The sequence below is a fragment of the Pituophis catenifer genome, unplaced genomic scaffold (assembly GCF_029215685.1).
Source record: "Pituophis catenifer annectens isolate HBS135680 unplaced genomic scaffold, rPitCat1.0.hap2 SCAF_6, whole genome shotgun sequence".
NCBI classification, from domain to species: Eukaryota; Metazoa; Chordata; class Lepidosauria; order Squamata; family Colubridae; genus Pituophis; species Pituophis catenifer.
Genome location: NW_027256886.1, coordinates 58,788,980 through 58,810,579, shown reverse-complemented (window position 1 = coordinate 58,810,579; position 21,600 = coordinate 58,788,980). Strand labels below are relative to the sequence as shown.

Genomic DNA, 21,600 nt, shown 5'->3' with positions numbered 1-21,600 from the left:
TGTTTTGAAGATGGGAACCTCATCAGCTGTTTTCTAATCCTCTGGTAGTTCCCCAGTTCTCCAAGATTTTTTAACTGATAAATGGTTCTGAGATAACATCTGCCATCTTCTTCAGAACTCTGGGATGTAATCCATCAGGTCCCTGTGACCTATATTCATCAAGGTCAGGCAGGTGTTCTCTTACCATTTTCTTATTTTAATTTTTATTTCTAGCCTGACTTTTTTTAACAAATTGGCAAAAAGGTTGTAAAATTGGATGCGACTCCCTTAACCACCACCTTGCTTATCAATGTAAATTCTAATCTCAATTGTGGTCTTATGTTGAGGATTACCTGTATGCTTCCCTGTTTCCCCCAAAATAAGACATCCCCTGATAATAAGCCCAATTGGGCTTTTGAGCACATGCACTAAAATAAACCTCCCCCCTAAAATAAGCCGCCCTCGAAAATATTTAAGCATAGAGCTAGAAATCAGGTAAGATAGCAAGTGGAGCCCCATCTTGCTCCATATCCCAAAATAATAAGACCTCCCCGATAATAAGGCCAAGCACTGATTTCGGAGTTGAAAAAAATATAAGACAGGGACTTATTTTCGGGGAAACACAGTTTTAATATAATAAAGTCTTCTCTTTTTGTTCATTGAAAAAGATATAGATGTGTTTACCATTAGGCCACTTTTTTTAAAAAATACTGCTTCAATTTATTTTTTATTTGGATTTAAACAAGTCAGTTCCAATTAGCCGGACAGCTAGATTTGTCTTATGCTTTTAATGCTGAGGAAATCTGGATAATCCATTTATTTGTCTCTGCATGTAACCTTCCATAATGTGCCAGAGAATCCTATCTTTAGACAGCATTCAGGGGACATCTTTGGGATCTTCCGCAAAATACAAATGTATCCTTAGAATATTGCTAATGCATCGTTATCAGAGCCAGGCCAAGAAATTTTGCAGCGTAAGACAAAAGAGGCTTTCCCTATTTCCATAGTCAGTAACTGACCAGATTGAAAAATGAAATTTTCTTCAATACTGCAGAGTGGAAAATGTGCTTCATTTCAGATGAGGGCAGCAGGTTAGCATAGGGCGTGCAGAGCTTGCTGTGTAGAAGCTACAGTTCTGTCCTGCAGCAAAGGAACAGCTCTGGTTCAGTTACTGCTGTTCCTCCCACACAACCGACAGCTGAGGCAAACATCTCATTCGGCTTAGCAGCACGGCAGGCCCTGATCCTCACTCCTTTAAAACAATTACTCTATTCAGGGCAGCAGCAGCCAGTCAGAATGGGGGGGGTTGACTATATTGTTCAGATCTCATGGGGAAAAGGAAAGCGTAGTTTTGTTCTTCTCCCCTCTTATCTGTAAATTAGCTTTCCCCTGCTGTGCTGCATAGTGCTAAATTGGTTCCAACCTGCAATCTGAGCTTTTATAGCTTTATGGTGAGAAACTCAAGGAAAAAGGGAAGGATATTACCTCTCCTATCCTCTCTCTTAAAACATTGTAGAAAGCAGAAAGATTAAAAACACACCCACACTCAAACTTACCATGATATACATTCTTTGTCTACTAACACTTCTACTCTAATAGTTTCCCCCAGGATTACTAATTAAAACTGTATAAAGTAGTACATCATTTTTTGTAATATTCACTGTAGTTAGATGCCTATGTGAAACATGCAGTGTATATGATATAGTGCGGGATCCTGGATAAGATGCTTTTTAAAACAGAATATATCACAATCTGACCTATATATAATCATATTAAGTACCCTGTTTCCCCCCAAATAAGACACCCCCTGATAATAAGCCCAATTGGGCTTTTGAGCGCATGGCAATAAGACCAAGTGCTTATTTCAGGGTTCAAAAAAATATAAGACAGGGTCTTATTTTCGGGAAAACACAGTACATGTTACTATGAGGAGTCCTTGGTGCTCTCTGAGTTTAGTTGTTTTCTTGCAGATGTATCTTTACCCAAACTAGGTAACACCATCAGTGCTAGTTCCAGTGCTAGTTTGGGTAATGAAACTTCTGCAAGAAAACAACCAAGCTCAGGGAGCCCCTCAGCCCGCCCTTCCCCATTTCACTCTGAGCTACAAATATTCTCCTTTATTGGTACTTATGTTGTATATCTAAACTGTCCTTCATCCTTGCTTTTACCAGGAATATGTATAAACTTAAGAAACAAAACTTAATGGAATAAAAGTAACAACACAAGAAATAGAAAATATACTACTGTACAGAACAGAAGTATTGGATTTCTATATTTGTCTAATTTACTGTTATCAGAACTGGCAAAAATGAAAGGGTTTGGGGTAGTCTATATCAACTGGTATTAAAAATCCCCAAACTTAAAAGTGTTTTTATCCACAGTGGTGAGTGATCATTATATACCTGGTCTGGTATGCAGAGTATATGCAGGGAGCCACTTGGTTGTGTTAGTGATTTGGATTGTTGTTTCTTTTGGCTATCTGTATTTCAACTTTTGTAGCGTCTGTAATAGGCAGCAGGCAGAAGTCATGGGAAATAGATAGTGGAGGCAAGGGTGAAAAGAGGATGAAGCCGCAAATTGAAACAGACAAGGTCATCAAAAGCTAGAGGCTGCTTTTTTAGAAGCAGTTATAAATTAGGAAGATCAAAAACCTGAAATTTGACTCAGGTAGAACCATCCTTAATTCTTCTCTGTCATTTTGAATTCTTATCTAGAATGTTATTAAATTTTAAAAAAATTGTAGTACTGCAGCTTTCATGCCAGTTCAGAGATTAAACAGTGTCTGAGTTTGGATGCACTTCTAGAATTCCACTTCTCAGGGTCTGATGAAAACACTGCATATATTTTCAAACCACATTTAATATATCTTTTAGAGTTTCTTTTTAATTAAGCTTGATTTTGTTCATTTCTTATGAGTTTGTTTTGTTTTCAAAAAGGAGTGAAGAAAAATAGCTAAAATCTCTAGAAAACACCACCATGATACAGAGCCAGATAGTTTCTATGGAACGTTTTTAATTTTATCTTTTATTTTTTAATCTTTGTATTTGCCAGAATGGCAGTACAGATTGTGGAAACGCTGTGATTCTCACAGATGTGATTTATACATTATAACTTAAATTGCTGTGTTACATAGAAGATTATCTAAGTATGGTAAGCTACCTGTGAATTTTGTTAAGCTAATAAATGCTCACAAAAGAGTATTTACCTCTTATCTCATGGTACATTTATTCTATAACAATTTCTTTTCCACAGTTCCTTAACAAGAGTTTGCAAATGGCCCAGAATTACAGTACCTTCATTATTGTAGGCTTTGCAGCACCAAGCACAAGACAAAAATACTTGAGGTAACACAGGTCCTCTAGTAACAAAAATCCTTCCTCAAAGGGGGAAGGTTTTACTCAAAAGGTTTGACTCAAAAAAGGTTTTACTCAAAAAGGAAAAACTAAAAATTCAAGCAATCTGGGCTAGGTCCCCTGCTGAATATTAAAAGAAAATTTGCAGGAATCTTGTTGCTTTTAATTCTACATGTTTATTTGGGTCTTAAGGCCTTTAAAGGATGTGCTACTGTAGCTAAAATTCAGGAATCACAAGAAAGGGTGAAGAAATCATGGTTTCCATTGTTTCTACTGACTAACTTCCACAGAGTTCTAGGGTTTACCAGCTAAACCTGACCTCACAGCAGTTAATTCTGTACTACAACAGAGTTGGAAATAACCAACCAAACCCCCGCCCTCCAAAAGCAACATTTGGGGATTGTAAGAAGAGAAGCAGATATGGGAGTGGCACAAACACTAGGTGGAAATGTTCCAAGTGGAATGTAGAGAAGTACACAATGCCAGATCATGCCATTCTGGCACAGCACCCTCTGTACATCTCTCGTTTCAAAGAAATTTTTCCAATTTGCCACTACATTATAGATTAGGTTATATTGTTGTTTCCATGACATTTTGTGGCTGCTTGTTGTTTTCTGTCCCTCCCTACAGCATACTACTTTCTTCTATTGCCTGTTTATTTCTCAGAAAAAGCCACTCTACAAGGCCTCTATGCATTGGTGTCCAAAATGCATTATCTTTTATAGTTTTGCAAACTATATGGATTGTGCAGTCTTAATTTTAGACTTGTCTTACATAGGGACAGGAAAATGAATGATTATTTAGAATGAGGGTTCCAGCTGAGTGGGCCCAGAAAACTTGAACCCATTCTGATTGTAGAAAGAGTCTGTAGCGAAACCATCGAAGTTTAATAGAAATCACAGCTGGAGAGAAATCTTCTTGCCAAATAGGATGAGCTTCTTCACTTTTTTTTCCTTGCAAAAAATTGTTTTATTTTAGCTTCACTGCTGTAATTAAGGGGCAGCTTACTCTAATTCCATTACCAAAAAGGTCATTGAACTAGCTAGAGTCTCCTTGTAGTCCCATTGGGAGTGTATGAAAGAGACAATATATTAAGTATGTTTAAGAAATTAGGAGAGATGGGCTAGGAAAAAGAAAAAAATGTTTGGAAGGAGAGAAACCCAATCTCTATTACAGGAACAATATTGTAGCAATTTAAGAAATACCTTCCTAGTGTCAACTGAGGTACGATCAGCTTGGTATTTTATATCATAATGAGCAGATCGAGATGTGTGATCTACTTCTGTTTTCCAGCAGACTCCTAAGATTCACTATCAGAAACAAGTGCAAATTAATCATTCTGGGAATAGACAAAATTGTAGAAAAGAGCATATCTGAACTTGAGCTCAGCCTAAGAATGTATTTTCAGTTCCAGAACAGATGTCTGTTTATGTCTTTACACATAAAAACACATGCTAATTTTTTCTCAACCACCTTCATTTTAGCAGCTTGAGTATTATGTTATTGGTATGAGAGAAAGCTAATTTGTTATAACAGTGGATCCAAATTTACTTTCTGCCCATTCATTATAGTTAATAATAGCAAATGTTATTTGAGCTCCATTCTTTATTAAACCAAATTAGCACCATTAGCACTAAATTTATAATTTTGGAAAGTTATTCTTTAATTTGTCATATTTTTTATTATCAAATTAGGGAGGAGCGATCATTTTCTCTCATACAATGTATTAAAATAACTTGGCTGGCAAAATGCCTTTGGGTTGCCTTGATTGATAGGAAAGACACCATGTTGATGGATTTTCAGGTCTTTTAGGTGAGCAATTCAGCACACCCAAACAGTATAATCAAATAATTCCTTAATTCCCATACCTATTCAAAGTTATATAAGAATAAGCATGCATAAGTACTAACATAAGTTTAGAGCAGGGCAGTTAAATCTGGTTATTCCAATTTACTTAGAAAAGTACTGTACGAGTGAACTTCAAAGTTTATTATAGAAAAGGGAAGTCAAGACAGTTTTAGGTGATTGATACTTCTTGATAAGGAATAGCATAAATGTTGGTTGAATAGGTTTTTTAAAAAAAAAATATCCTCAAATTTAAGCATATGACTTTGGCAAGTTTTAATTAAATTACATGTTAAAATAGTTTGAGATTGCCACCAGTGTCACCTTCAGCTCCTTGTGTTTCTAAGTAGCATGAAGCCAGTTCTGGACTTGATTGGGTAATATGTATTTTGCCAAATATATATATCTTTTGACAAGAAGGCCAGCTGCTTTTTCCTAGGTAAACCCTACAGAAGAGTCTCAGTTCCAAGGATTTAGGTTTATTCATCCATTTTACATTGGAATCTCAATAATCAGTCATTTGGGCTAATGGCCATTTATTAATTTGTCTTTTGTTCTGAATCAGATTACATTGTTCACTAATCATCTCACATTTCCACTCCAAGAAGCTTAACAGAAAGCTACATAAATTGCAATAAATTTCTGCCCCCAAAATAGAGAAAGCCTATCTGTAGTCGAATGTCTGAGTCACACAGTGAGCCACTGCAATATGTTTATGAAATAAATTATACCAATAATGTATCTTTTATGAAGCGTACCTTAATTCTTGACAATTATTTCCCCAGTGGCTTTCTTAAAGTTGTAGCATGTACAATCTTGTACTGTGGAAATGGAAATGAAATGTCGGTGCTGCTTAGGAAAGCATTAATTTGTAATCACAGGTAGTCTTGTTAGAAAAAAAATAACATGATTAAAAGCAGTTTAGGGAGCAAGCAAGTGAAGAGGCTAATGATCGTACACAGTTTTTTGGCCACGGTGAGACAGCACTACTTCTTTGAAATGTAAAAGTATATTAATGAATTAGATCCTTCAATTAAAAAAAATGCTGTTTTGTAAATGACACAAGGAGTGTGAAATGGTATATCATGCATGGTTTGCAATTGATTTCCCTTTTCTTAATTTTTAATAGATGCACATGGATTCTCAGGAAGCAACAGAAAGCAAAGCAGGAGAGACAAATACCATGAACTTGCATCTGCTTCCTTTCTGGAGCAATCATCTAAAAAAGAATTAATAATAGATGGTAGGATTTCTTTGAAAGACAAACATCTACCCAAAGGTACATCAGAGTCCAAAGCTCAAGCTTTCCAAAACCAAAAGTTTTCTGATTTTGCACGCCACATCAAGATATCATCAAAATCATTACTGGATGAAAATGATTGTAACAGGAAAGTTCCGTGCTCCAAAGGTAAGCATAGCTTAACTTATAAGGAGTTAAATTTTACATTATAATTAAATGGCACAATATTGTGCTAGGAGGTTTGTCTGCAACTGTCTGCTTTGAAAGATTTGCATTGGATTGCAATCGATTCCCATGCATTTATATAAAATCAGGAAGTTGTCCATGGTCTTTAGCAGATGTCCCCAAACTCTTATCAACTCCTTCATAAAGTATCAGTTTGTTCATTGATCCACATCAGTTGTATGAAAATAATTTAATAAATGCTACTTTAAGTACTACTACTACTATTATTACTACTACCACTACCACTACTACTACTATTACACTACTACTACTACTACTACTACTACTAATAATAATAATAATAATAATAATAATAATAATAATAATAATAATAATAAACGATACTCTAGAAAGAGTGCACAGAAGAGCAGCAGACTGGAGGCTAAAACATATGAAGAATGGCTGCAGGAATTGGGTATGTCTAGTGTAATGAAAAGAAGGTTTAGGGGTGACATGATAATAGTGTTCCTCTATCTAAGGGACTGACACAAAGAAGAGGGGGATCAACCTATTCTCAAAGCATCTGAGGGCAAGAAATAAAAGCAAGGGATGGAAACTAATCAAAGAGAGAACCAACCTAGAACTAAGGAGAAATTTCCTGACAGTTAGAACAATTAATCAGTGGAAGGACTTGCCTCCAGAAATTGTGTTCCAACACTGGAGGTTGTTAAGAAGAGATTGGACAATGATTTGTCTGAAATACTATATGGTTTCCTGCTTGAGCAGGGGATTAGAAACCTCCAAAGTCTCTTCTGACTCTGTTATTCTGTTAATACCCCACTGAGGTACCTTGACATGGTTGCAAGAGGTTCAGCGATACTGGACAATGGACAGGTCTCATCAGAGGTCCCTTCAGAGAAACCATACAAAGAATGTATGTCTTATAAACCAGTGGTCCCCAACCCCCGGTCCGCGGACCGGTGCCGGGCTGTGGAGTACCTGGCACCGGGCCGCGCAGCAGCCGGGGGACAGGAACGCTGCAGCGCAAAGGCTCCTGGGCCGTGCGCAATGGGCCTGCGCAAAGGCTCCTGGGCCGTGCGCAATGGGCCTGCGCAAAGGCTCCTGGGCCGTGCGCAATGGGCCTGCGCAAAGGCTCCTGGGCCGTGCGCAATGGGCCTGCGCAAAGGCTCCTGGGCCGTGCGCAATGGGCCTGCGCAAAGGCTCCTGGGCCGTGGCCCCACCCCTGCGCGCGCTCAGCGGGCCGCGGCGATAAAAAGGTTGGGGACCACTGTTATAAACAATATGGTGAAAGGAAATTTACAGTAACCCATACTGCATTGCATAAGTCAGCAAGGACCATGCTAGATGTTGGATTCTATGGACATCTGGTGACAAATGGTCTAAAGGGATCAGGAGTATTGGCTGAGCAACCAGGGCCAGCAGCTGCAGCACTATTGAAATAAAAGCTGTTTATCCGTTGCAAATACAGAAATATGCAAAGATTGAAAACAAAGAAATAATCATCTCTTATCACAAACCAAATATAACACTAAGAGGATATCTGAAAACAATGTATCAGTTCTGGAAATAACAACATTCAGAATCAGAAATAACAGAACAAGGCTAGCAGATCAATATCGATTTATACAAAATAAAGTATTCACTGAAACAGAATTGGAAGAACTGGAAGAAAAGTCTATCCAGAGTGAAGAAAAAAAAGCCTTGCCAAAAGTAACTCAGACTGTAGAGGCAAACTAGGGGAAGTTGGCAGTAGAAGAAGTTAGCACATTACCAAACCAGGCACCCTGACCTCTGCTTTCTCCTCAAAAAGAATAAAACCCTCTAAAAAAAGATTTGAAACAAAGAATAATTGAACAACTAGAACAGAATTCCCCAACCTTTCCAGTTTTGCAGACGGGTGGTGGGGGAGGGGATGGTTCCAGGAGAGCAGCGAGCAGTGGGCAAACACAAGCATGTGTGCACAGCTCCATTTATGCAAGCAGCAAGCATGCATGCCCACTGCCTGCACAAATGGAGCACACGCATGCTTGCCCCCTGCTTATGCAAGTGATGCATGTGCACACTCGCCCGCCACTTCAGGCCTGGTTCTGAACAAGTCTCAGACTGGTAGTGGGCCATGGCCTAGGGTTTGGGGATTCCTGATCTAGAACAGCACAAAAGGACAGAAAGAGGTTGCCTGCATTGAAGTTTGTTCCAAAGAAATAGCTAGCACAATTATTAAATGATGCCAATACCATAATATCAAATATAAGAATCAGCTCACTGCAAAGAACAACCCAAGTAATGTATAGCACAGCTGCTGTTATAATGGAATATCTTGGATACAAAATCAAGAAGAGCCATACAGTGCACCACAAACATGGAAAATCAGGCATCTAGTTGAAAATAAGCTCTTTCCATCTGAGCAAAATGGAAATTGGCCGAAGAGCAGAGAAACAAAATATCAATTCCTAATTGATAAGATGATTTTGGAAAATTGCAAGAGGAAGGAGACCAATTTAAATGTAGCTTGGACTGATTATAACCGTGATGGTGAACCTATGGCATGCGTGCCAGAAGTGTATGTGTGCCAGGGAGCTGCTCTTCCGGTTTCCGGCACTCCTGCACATGTGAAGACCAATTGGCCAGCGCGCACGCCAGCCATTGCCCATTGCTTTTCCAGGTTCTGGCCTGCACGTGCGCGCTAGCCAATTGGTCTTCACACGTGCAAGAGTGCCGGAAACTGGAAGAGCAGCTTCCTGGCGCACATACATGCACAGGGAAGCTGAGCTTCCGGTTTCCGCACATGCATGCACGCCAGCCAGCTGGTCTTTGTGAGCACATGCATGCCAGAAACAGAAGACCAGGTGACTGGCACACATGCTTACGCAAGAAACCGGAAGCTCAGGACACACCGAGGAACTGTTCTTCCAGTTTCCAGTGCTCCCACGTGCGCACACATGCACACTCCCGTTTTGGCACTTGGTGCCAAAAAGATTTGCCAACACTGGATTATAACAAAGCATTTGACTCCTTACCACATGACTGGATACTCAAGTACCAAAAATAACAGAAGTCAGTAGAAATAACAAAAAAATTGTGCAAAGATCAGAATAGCCAAGATATTGCAGTGGAGTTTGGATTTGACAATTATGCCATCCTTACCATCAGCCAGGGAAACAATGACGTCTGGAATCAAGATGCCTTATGGAAATAATATCAAGGGCCTGGATGAAGAAACTATAAATATCCGGCCCTCCTTCAAGCTGACAACATCAAGGATACTGAAGTTAGGAAGGTTAGTAGTGAATATATCATGAGAGTGAAGAAGATATTAAAGTCCAAACTCAGTGGAGGAAACACTATCAAGCAATTAACACCTGGGCAATTCCATTCATTAGATACACAGCTGGAGTTATGGACTGGGCTCAAGCAGAACTAAAAGCCCTGGATAGGAAGACCAGAAAAAATAATTACAATGAATCATGCCTTTCATCCCCGCAGCAATGTTGGCAGACTCTACTTACCAAGGAAAATAGGTGGGCAATGGAATGTTGCAAGTACACCAGTGAAATAAAGATATTAGAAGAGTATCTGAAGTGAAGAAGCTGCATTGAAGCTAGTATACCGTGAAGGTTGATTGAGTACTGGAGAGACCAAACTGGCCTAGAAGAAAGACCAAGTGAAGAATGAAATATAGAAATGGCAAGCAAAACATTACATGGCCAGTACATTAAAAAAATAATAGCAGGCAAAGCAAATAATAAGGCCTGGCAATGGGTAAGAGCATGAAAGTTTAAGAAAGAGCCTGAGAGCTAATTCTGCCTGTACAAGACAAAGCCTTAAGAACAAAAGCATACAGAGAATGCATCCAGAATTGAGAAGACAGTAAATGCAGCCTCTGCAAAGAAGCTGAAGAAACAGTTGACCATCTTTTTAGCTGCTGCAAGAAGACTGAACAGACTGACTACAAACAGTGGCATGATAAAGTAGCAAATGGTGCATTGAAAGAACTGCAAGAAATACCATTTGCCTGCAAGCAATAACTAGTGGAACCACAAAATAATCCAAGCAATAATCAATAAAATATTTGGTACTGTTCCCAAAAAGCTGCAGAACACATAGTTTGCTTATTTGCTGGTCTGAAAAAGTTTCTAGCATGCACAAAATAATTTCTTTGCTGCAACTGACTCTTGTGTTAGGTTTATTGTCAGTGTGGCAAGAAAGGCATCAATGATGCTTTATTTGTTATTCTAATTAAACCTGCATTTTTAGTGAGAAGCTCATATCGTATTTTGTAAATGGCTATTTGAATTTCAGATACAACTTCCTCTCTGAATTAATAAATTAAGCAAGAAAATGTTGATCATAAAAGAACTGTTAATCAGGATAATAAATAATGAAAACAACTTAAAAATCTGACTAGATTAATTTATAATGAATTAGTATCATGTTTTAATATTTATTTTATTAGTTTCTCATCTATTAGTAATAGCACTTTAGGGGGTATAATTGCCAGAGAAAGAATAATCCAGAATATAAATATATTCTATCCATCATTAGTGAAGCAACTAAAGTTAGATCAAAACATTCCATATATGATGTTATGAGTAGAAATGTGTAATTGGTGTAGACATATGCCATAAACTCTGTTGAATTCTTTGAGGACTTTGAGAATGCTCCACCACACTGACCACCTCACTGACTTTGCAGTAGATGAACATTAGTATTAAGTACAGTTTCTGAAAGTATACTGGTGAATGTTGCATGCAACATGGCCCTTGCTTTTACAATGAGCTTCCATCAGAGGAATTCAAATTTTAAAAACTGGATAAAATTATGTACTGTATGTCAAAGGATTAAAGTAAAATTATCTGCATCAAAATAAGTTGTTGCAATTTTCATTAGTTGTTACATAAATTAGAGGTTGGATATAAATCCCTAGTGCCGCATAACAGGGTGAGCTCCTGTTACTTGTCCCAGCTTCTGCCAACCTAGCAGTTCGAAAGCACATAAAAAATGCAAGTAGGAAAATAGGGCCCATCTTTGGTGGGAAGGTAAACAGCCTTTGGTGTTTAGTCATGTCAGCCACATGACCACAGAGAGGTCTTCGGTCTTCTGGCTTTGAAACGGAGATGAGCACTGCCCCCTAGAGTTGGGAACGACTAGTACATATGTGTGAGAGGAACCTTTACCTTTTTATAAAGCTTTTAAATTACAAGAATTTGCAAACATAAATCATTAGGACAATTTACAGTTCAAAACAAATGAGAACTTCCAGTTTAGGATATTGCCTAACTAATGTGAAATGGGTAGTAAAATAAATAGGATTTTTAGCACTTCTCACATTTCTTGTTAGAAATGATTAAAAGTAGCTGTCAAAAGTATGAACTGCAGGCTGAACTTTCTGATTCACATCTCTTCCTCCAAGAATTTTCTGAGGGGACCCAGCATTATTACTTCTTCCTTCTTTGGTTGGTTAGAGGATTTCAGCCCCAAGGAGTCCCAGAATATAAGGAGACAAGAATCTAAAATTGGCCGTGCTGGGTTAAGTCCCATCATTGTAGTTTGGATGCCTCTGCAGTGGCCCCAACCAGGAGACAGAAGTACATACCTTTGATGTTATTATCCTCCAGCAATTTATACTGAATTTTGCAAGTTAATTATTTGCTATATGAAGAAGTGCTTTCTTTGCCTGCCCTTTATCTCCTTCTAAAGAGGTTCATTGGACAATAATTCTTCAGTCTGAATGTTCTGAAGAACAAAGGAGAACTTCTCCCTCTTTACTGTCTCCATTCATGCATGGTTTTATACATCTTGATCGTATACCACACTCCCACCTGACATCTTTCAGGCTAGATAATAGCATAGAAAAGGCACTTAATGTGTCTTTGTTTTTTTTTAATCTGGAGACCCAAACTGTATGCAGCAATTTATATATGAACATACCATAAGGACATTACAGTGTTGGCATTTTTATTTTCAGTCACTTTCCTAATGATCCATAACATGCAGTTTGCCTTTTTCACAGCTGCTGCATATAGAATTGGCATCTCCTGGGTGCTAGTCACCATAACATACCAATTTTTTTTTCCTGGGTAGTTACAGACGTCTCAGAAGCTAGAGGCTTTTTGCCCTAATCTGTCATCAGCCATCAGGGTGACTGTTCATCCAGTTTAAAGAGGTCTTTCTACAGCTATTCTGGAGAGGCTTTTTGATCAATAAAGTAACATGATAGCATCTGCCTTTAGACTCGCTATTTAAAAGATGTAATATGCAGAGTACAAAAAAAAAGTACTGGGGAGGAAGAAAATAATAAAAAAGACAAATGAAAATTACACTTCTTATAATGGCTTGATAGGAACAAGTCAATAGGTCTGAATGAATGCTTTGAGGGGAGACTAGTAGAATCTGGCCTCAGCAAACAGATGGAAAACTACTTCTTCTATTGCCTCTCCTTCCTGCGCTCAGAAATAACCTGGAAGGATTTTGAAATATACAATATATCTGTCTTTTCAGTTTTCTCCTGGTGTATAATTAGTTAAATATAATAGCTCTGGTATACACCCAGATTTAGTGGATCTCCAGCTGAAGGAAAACTTTCGTAATACTTTTTGCTTATTTATGAAACTTTGTATGATTTGACTTCCAGGGTTAAACAAGCACAAAACTCTACATTCTCTACTCAAGAACGTCAAGTATATATTTCTTTTATAGATGCCTCCTGGGTTTGAAAATATCTAGAAGAATCAAAAAACAAATTGGCTATCATCCCTTAATAAATAAGCCTTTCTGTCTTTCTTAGGTGATTACAAATTATATGGGTCAGCCAGCCAGTCCAAAGAACATAAGATAAATGTGAATAAAGAGATGGTCAATAGGTTAACCACCTCTGCAGCCCATGAACCAGATGTTCATCATGAGAAATATGAAGCTTTCCAACTTTCAGAGGTCTGCTTTGAGCCTGAGAAAATTCCTGCAAGCCCACTGACTCTCAGGGTAAAATATCCACATTCCCTGCTAACTCTTCATATGGTTATTGATATGATTATTTCCTTGGAAATCCACTAGGGGTAAAAAGACATTTATTGCTCCTATATCTTTTTAAAAGCAGCAAAACAATAGTTTTATGAACGTGCTCTTATTGCTGAGAAGCAATTTGCTTACATGATACACTGAGAACTGAATTTGGAAGTGACTTATCTAGTATCCTGGTTAATTATGCTAAATATTATGCTAATATTTGCATTTATTGTATACTTTTTCTTACCATCTCCCTCAGGGGTGGGTTCTACTTACCTTTACTACCGGTTCGCAGTGGGACTGCGCGTGCGTGCTTGCTTTGCTTGCACATGCGCTATTCTGCGCACATGCTATCTGCGCATGCACAGAAGTGTTTTGATGACGTTGGGGTCAGTGGGCGGAGCCTCCCGCCGGTTTTATTACTGGTTCTATAGAACCAGTGCGAACCGGGGGCAACCCACCACTGATCTCCCTCCTCATTATTTACAATTATTATTAATCTGGTAATTCCCCTTAACTGCAGAAGATTAGGTGAATACAACTAGCTCTGGGAAAATATCTCTCTTTCTCAAATTCAGAATACTGAATTTTTCAGAGGCCAGAGCAATTATGTAAAGAAGATGGATGCACATGTGGTTGCAGCCATAATCTGCCCCACTGAGGTTGGAGGGGTGGGGTTTTTTTTGGCTTTTGAATTATATTAAGTATATTTAAGTGTTTACATTACAATTCCTGGGTATTTTTTTATCCTCAAAATAGCAGAAAACCAACTTATTTTCAGTAATAGAGGTTGAAGTAGGCTCGGGGGATTATTTTATGTGTGGTCCTGGGAATTTGAGCTGTCCATCCTGGTTTTAAATAACACATGCAAAATATAGTCCATTCAAGTATTAGATTTGCGTAAGATATGCAAGATTGAATAAAGGGATCGGGTCTTGTATGCCTACCTGTTCCTTATTTCTTTATATATAGTGATCTTTCACCCAGTCTACCATTTTTTTGAGTTCTGTAATGAGTTTTTACTTGCACTTACTTCAGGAAAACCATGTTGGTTATACACAGGCTTCTATTCAAATTCCCAATGTAAGTAATATTGGAACATAGGAAATTGAAGACATTTCACGTCCTCTTCAATTCTTTATTATTACATTCTTATTTTATTGTAAGACAGCCGGAATTGCTTTGGATAGTGAGATGGGCAGCATAAAAAATAAACAAATAAATAAATAAATAAATAAAATACCCTACTAGAACAAAATGAACAAATTTGATTAAGGAATATGTGCACAGCACTAGTTATCTGCTCTCATACATTTGGTAAAAGCCAGTACCCATATGTTCTATGAAGTTGCACAGTCTACATTGCCAAAAGTTGCCCCATTACAGCCACTACATCTAGTTTCAAATGATTTGAAATGATTTGAAAAGAAAACTTCCTGATCCTTTCCTGGGAGAATAGAAAAATATCACTAGGGGTGACTGAATGATGTCCTTTTTATTTCTGCTTATTTCAGGAGGCACTGGAAGTTCACAAGCCTCATTTTATTTCCCGCTCACAAGAACGATTAAAAAAACTTGAACACATAGTACAATTGAGGAAAGCACAATGTGAAAGTGAGAATTTGGGGAAAAAACAAGGAACTGATCTATCCTGCAAGCTTTCCTCAACTTCCATTACAAGTAAGAAGAAACAATATACAGTTCCTCATCCACTGAGTGGTAAGTTGAGTTATGTAAACTCCATTCAGCCTGCTGCAAAATTTAACTTTTGTCTTATGCATATATGCTACTCTTTGCCACATTTTTGAAACTGTGCATCATTGCTTTCACTATTGGTGATATGGCTAAATATCACGTTCATATTTATTTACTTATTTGCTCTTTTATGTATTGGCAAATTTAAACGGTAGCAGTTTCCAATGTAATAAATGTACTGTAAAATCCCAAATAAAAACAAAAAAAAATCAGTTTTAAAAAAATCAAAATAAGGGAGTTGTTGGCTTATATTGATGTATTAATCTATAATCCCTTCAATTCTTTGCAACAAATTGATTCTGCTCTCCTTTTCCCACCCATTGTTTCTAAAAGGGGGAATTATTTTTCCTCGTAGTATATTTTGGGGTAGGATAGGCAGTATGGTACTTTTAGGTTTCAGTGTGCTCAAGGATATTTCCCTGTCCCCGCCCGTTTTAATTAGAATTTGTCTAATTAAATGGAGGAGGAAATTGAAATAGATCACAAGTCTGTGGCGTCATTTGTATTGACAAAAATGTCAATATAGGATACACTCGTACCCACATGCTGTAGGTCCCATAAACATTGGTTGAATGGAAATGATTGATTGTTGCAGTCCAGACATTTGTTTAGAAATAGGTCCATCTTCCTGGGGGGAAACAGACAAAGGCAAACAGGGCAATCAAGTCTATAGTGGGAGTGAGGAGGAGCTCAAGAGACTGATAAGGACACCCTCATCAGATGTGATGATATGTGGGAATGATCCTGGGAGATAGGGGGAAGCTTTAGCAGTGGTTGGATAAGAGGCAGCTCAGTCCTCACTTGGGAAAAGCATAGGAAATGTTTTGGAAAACACTCTTCCTGATTTTCTAGAAACTAAAAGGAGCGAAAGGGAGAAATATTTTCAATCTTGCGAGATTCTGTTTAATGTAACCTTAAAATAAAATGTTCCCAGTTTTGCTTGTTGTCTGGACTATCCTGAAAGATAACATCCATCTTACGAAGTATTTCTCCCCTCCTCTCATTTTAGTCTGTCTTAGATGCATTTCAAGTAGAAATACTCTGAAGGCTGATTTACTAGGGATGGTCTCTTCTAAAACACTTCCTGTGGGGACTCTTATCAGACTATTGCCTAGGCTGGAGACCTTCCTCCTGCCTTTTAAGATCATTCCCACATACCATTACACCAGGTAAATCCCCTTCAGGTCAATTGTTATACTGTGATTCGCCTCATTCCCCAGGGCAGCCATTTTGTGAGAGTGTCTATAACATTCTTCTAAAATTCCAGATACCTGCATGGCCCATTAAAATTGTTTGTCCCTAGCATTTTTGGACAAATTAACTATCTTTAACCTACCTAGCTCTTGTGTGTTGACATGATAGTTAATTATTGTTATCTGGAAGGTGTCTTATAATTTGTATATTCATTAAAGTGTTAGAAACATGTTTTAAAAATACTTATTTTAAAACAAAGTAGAAGAATAGCCTTTCATTCCTTAACAGCTCAACAACAGACATAGAAAGGATAGAATCTTAAAATGGTTATTATTCAGATTTTCTTACAATCTGAAAAGATTCTTCTACTTTCCCCTGGAATCCGGGTAAATATTCACTGATGTGACTTGTAGTTATAACTTTGAAATTCTGTTCTTGCTGGGTAAAAAAAGAGAAAAGACATGGATAAAAGGATGGTAAGAATGCTTGAATATTGAATATTTGTTTCTTACATTTAGGAGCTCCGATAATTATGGTTTCATCTGGTGAGTCCTGAGCAGTTTTAGATTAATTGATCTTGTTGCTTTAAATTGTAACTGTTGTTTTTGAAAGCTTTTGTTTTGAAAGTTATTTAAATGGATAGATTGTTCAGTGGAGAATAAACCACATGCTGGCTGGAGGTAATGGACGTTGAAGCCATATCAGGTCAAGCTGTTGATGGATTAGCTAGAAATCACCTTATAAGGGCATCTTGTCTCTGTTCAGCAGCTGAACCAATAAGTTTCGCCTTAGATGCTGTTCAAGTTGAAATACTCTGAAGGCTGATTTTCAGCTGGCAACGCTGGAGCTTTGTAGTATTCGTGGGCAAGCTGCTTCCCCATAGAAAGAAACTCTTATCTCATTGCTCCTTCCTGTTCCTGAGATTCTGCTTCTCTTAGGTCCTGTAGGTTGCATGCTGACTTGTCAATATTCCATTTTCTCCTCAGCAGTCTTAGCAGATCCAGCCCATGAGAAATTGCCAGTATCCTCTTTCTCTATTGCAGGAGAACAGCTTTATGTAAATCAAGGCTTTTTCTATTATTATGGTTGGTCACCCTATCATCAGATGTTGAGACTGGGTTTGTTACCTTTATTTACCTATCAAATCTTTCCCAAGGACCTGAGAGAGGCAGATGTTGTTGTTTGATGGTGTTAAAGGTATTGTTGCAGGATGTACCCTATTTTCGGAGTATAAGACTCTGAAAAATCTTATACTCCGGTGTGAGTATAAGACACACCTTAGTTTTTGGGGAGGAAAATAAGAAAAAAGCTGATTGGCAGGTGGATCGGCCTCCGGAATACCCCCAATCAGCTGTTCCCAGAGGTGAATTTTAGCAACAGGCTCCTTGGTTGTGAGCTCTGTGCCTTGCTTTTTTTTTTTTTTTTTTTGGCTTTTTTTTTGGCTTTTTTTTCCTGCCTCTGAAAGCCTCCGAAACAGAGCTTCAGAAAAAAAGCCTCTGAAGTTCTGTTTGGGGGCTTCTTTTCTGAAGCTCTGTTTGGGGGCTTCTTTTCTGAAGCTTCATTTCTGATGCTTTTTTCAGCCTCTGAAACCTCCATTTGAGAAGCTGGGTGGGGCTACATTTGTAGTATAAGATGCACCCAGATTTTCACCCTCTTTTTGGGGCAGGGAAAGTGTGTCTTATACTCCGAAAAATACAGTAAACTGTTCCAACTAAAGGTGCCTTTTGCAATTGACTGATGGTGATTTTGTCAATGCCAGTTGTGTTCAAGTGGTGCTCCAGATGTTTGAGATTGCACCCAAGATGTCCATTACTTACTGCGTTTGCTTTCTTTTGCCACAGCCATTCTATTTGCAGGTCTTTAGTATTTTGTGATTTTTCTCCAGTTTGTTCTCTTGTCTTGTCTCTTGTTCTCCAGCAGAACATCCAATATCCAAATTTTTTTGTCTTTCTTATCAACAATTGTTGAATCTGTGGTGTTATGAGGCAGGTGCTGGCCTGTTTGAATTGTACAGTATATGTGATCGGCTGGATGGTATAGATTTAAATAAAATATATCATTTCATGAGTTCAGGAAACCTTTGAGTTCTATAGAACATTTTGTTTTGTAACAGTAAAGAAACTAGACAATAAAGAGATGCAGAGCAGGTTCCAGCTGGATCAAATCCAGTAAATCTATTTCATAAAAATAATGAACATATTAATTCAGACAGGCATATTTACTAAAAAATGGACTATTTGAGACTTTCTTCTTCTCTGTCTTTGGCAGAGATTAGGGAGGGGATTTAATGGTTGCAGGATCTGAAAAGAGCAGGGCAGTTATTTTTGTTCCTTGTTTTCAGAAAATTATTCTCAAACTGTTTTTAAGAATAGGGGAGTGGAATTGGCAGTAAAGTAAAAATTCCCTAGGAATCTTGCTTCAGCATTTTTCTTCCAGTTTCAAGTACTGTAGATTGGCTCATCTAAAAGCATCTCTCTCATCTAAACAGAACATCCAGATAATCTGTCTGTTTCCTAGAGGAGGACCATTCAGACATTATTCCTATATCAGAAAACCATTACTGGGTGTGCCCTAGAGATAAACAACCCATCTCCAGGAAATCCGTAATATTTAAATTCCCCTTACATTTAAGGAGTATTTTGGATATTCTCTGCCATTTATTCTGTGGCCAGGACTAATGTTCTTAGAGAAATAGAAATGTCTTTGGCTAAAATATTAAATGAGCAAATACTTAAATTGTTTTTTAAAAAGAGAAAGTCTTGCTTGGCCCTATTTTTCTGGATTGCTGGATCTGTTGTGGCTTTCCCAACATTATAGGATCTGTTGTGGCTTTCCCAACATTGTAGGATCTGTTGTGGCTTTCCCAACATTGTAGGATACTACTTCATGGATGAATAACATGGGTGATCTCCCTCAGTTATCATGAATTATGATGTCACAATATAGATAAATAAATATATATATACAGATAATGAAAATTCAAACAAGAAAATGAGCAGTTTTGTAAGAAACCTAAAACATAACCAAAAAATATGAAGACTGCTGAATACTAAACTAGGTGAATACTTTCATTAAGATTTCCTCTATAACTTCACTGTATGTGCAGGTTTGCATTCAATTGCTACATGTCTCAGGTACATCAGTTCTGCTAAGTAAAATTCATGTTTATGATAAGAATTTTAAACATAAATTTTTTACTTTGGCTCACAAAAGCTTTTGATGGAGCTAATGTTGTAGTGGAAATGTCTAAACTAGATATCCAAATGTTTTTCCCTTAAGAATTAAGTTCCTGAAAATACTGGGAAGTAGCAACATGTTTTAAATAATTTATGTTGACAAGCAAACACTTTTAAATTAAAAATGATTCTGCATAGCGCTAGACTATATCATAAAGGAAATATTTAAATCATGGTAACATCTTCCATATAGTTTAAAAAGCATCAGCAAACTATTTCTTGCTTCACTAATAATATCTGTCAGAAGAAATCTGTTCGGGCAGGAAAGGGCAACATTAATATATGAATTAATCTCTCAGATTTATTTGTGTAAAATTAATCTTGTCAGATTAATTAGTTTAAAAACCAATCATGTCAGTTGACTGACCCTCCCAGTCCATTCATAAATGCAGTGTGGGATTCAGCTGCATGGAAGCAAGGCCATGTAATTTAGGTTTAAGCATAAGATCAAACAGAACACATTTTTGGGTTCATGTTGTCTTTGGACTATGGTTGTAGGCTAAAAGAGTACTTTCTGTACCTCAAATAATAGTAATTTAACAAATCGTGCTACATTCTTAGAAAAATTGGGAGTCCTATGTGTGATTTTTGAACCAATATGAAATGGAATCCTAATGTAGGAGAAGAAAAATTCAGTAGGATATTTATTCCTCTATAAGAGGGGTATCAAACTCGCAGCCCTCAGGCCAGATGCATCACGCACTGGCCACGCCCACCCTTGATTTAGTGAAGAGGAAAAAGTCATGATATGTCACGTGATGACAACATGATGCTGCAAGTTTGATACCCCTGCTCTATAATGACAATATTAGTCCATAGAATTGCAAAGAATTCTCATTCCATCTCCCTCTCTCTCTCTCTCTCTCTTTCTCCCTCCCTCCCTCTCTCCCTCCCTCCCTCTCTCTCTCTCTCTCTATTATGGGTATTTGCATTAAAGGAAATGTCTTTTGCAAAATACATTTTCTGGCTTATATATTTGGTTAGATTCAAATTGCAGTATGAAGGATTGGTATATGTTTGATTAGATTATCTTTGTATTTATATATTTCATTAGATTGTCTTTGTGCCTTTTAGTCTGTTTACAGTGCTCTTGATTTCTGAAACTAACGTTTATACAAAGTAAGAAATAAAACTCATTAAGGAGTATAACTCTACATCTAAACCTAACAAAAGAAACCTTTGTGGCAATTTCTGGGTTTGCACAGTGTGATGCGGAGGTTAAAACACAAATTTGTTTGAATGCATGGAGACAGGATGTCTAAAGGAAGAAATGAACAGAAGATGATTCAGGATCTCTTGAATTCCCAATCATTCTAACAGTCGCAGCAATGTTTTAACTTTTCCCATTAAACTAGACTGCTGAAATGGGGGGGGGGGGGAGTTAAGGAAAATAGAAGTTGGATCTGCTTTCAGTGTAATGAGGTCAGTTCAATTCTGTGTACTTCCACAATACATAGTTTTCACCAACCAGTTCTTCATAAAGCAATTTAAATCTAATTTTCACTTCTGATTGCAAAACATAATGTTCAGGGAACAACATAAACCAACCAATGATCACACCCAGCTAGCCAGTAACAGAATACTCCAAAATCTAATTCAGTCAAGGCCACAATCCATGAGATATTTCAGGTTTTGGAGCCACAGACTTCTCTATCACATTTCATAGAAAATGAGAATTCTATGGAATAATATTGTCATTATAGAGCAGGGGTGTGAATATAAATACATTAGAAGCATCTTCCACATACAGCCTCCATGCCCTCCCCCCCCCCGGTTTTCAGCTCTTTTTGAGTGTGCTTGTCTAATTATT

The 21,600-nt window shown here is 37.7% G+C and overlaps 1 protein-coding gene across 1 annotated transcript in view; it reads left to right on the top strand.

The window, feature by feature from the left end:
• CUNH10orf90 (chromosome unknown C10orf90 homolog) overlaps positions 1-21,600 on the top strand; it is a 168,949-nt gene that overhangs the window by 134,624 nt on the left and 12,725 nt on the right. Inside the window, exons 5-7 of the mRNA XM_070946020.1 lie at positions 6,307-6,585; positions 13,388-13,581; positions 15,120-15,324. Of these exons, the coding sequence (XP_070802121.1) occupies positions 6,307-6,585; positions 13,388-13,581; positions 15,120-15,324 (678 nt within the window). The remainder of the gene's footprint in view (positions 1-6,306; positions 6,586-13,387; positions 13,582-15,119; positions 15,325-21,600) is intronic.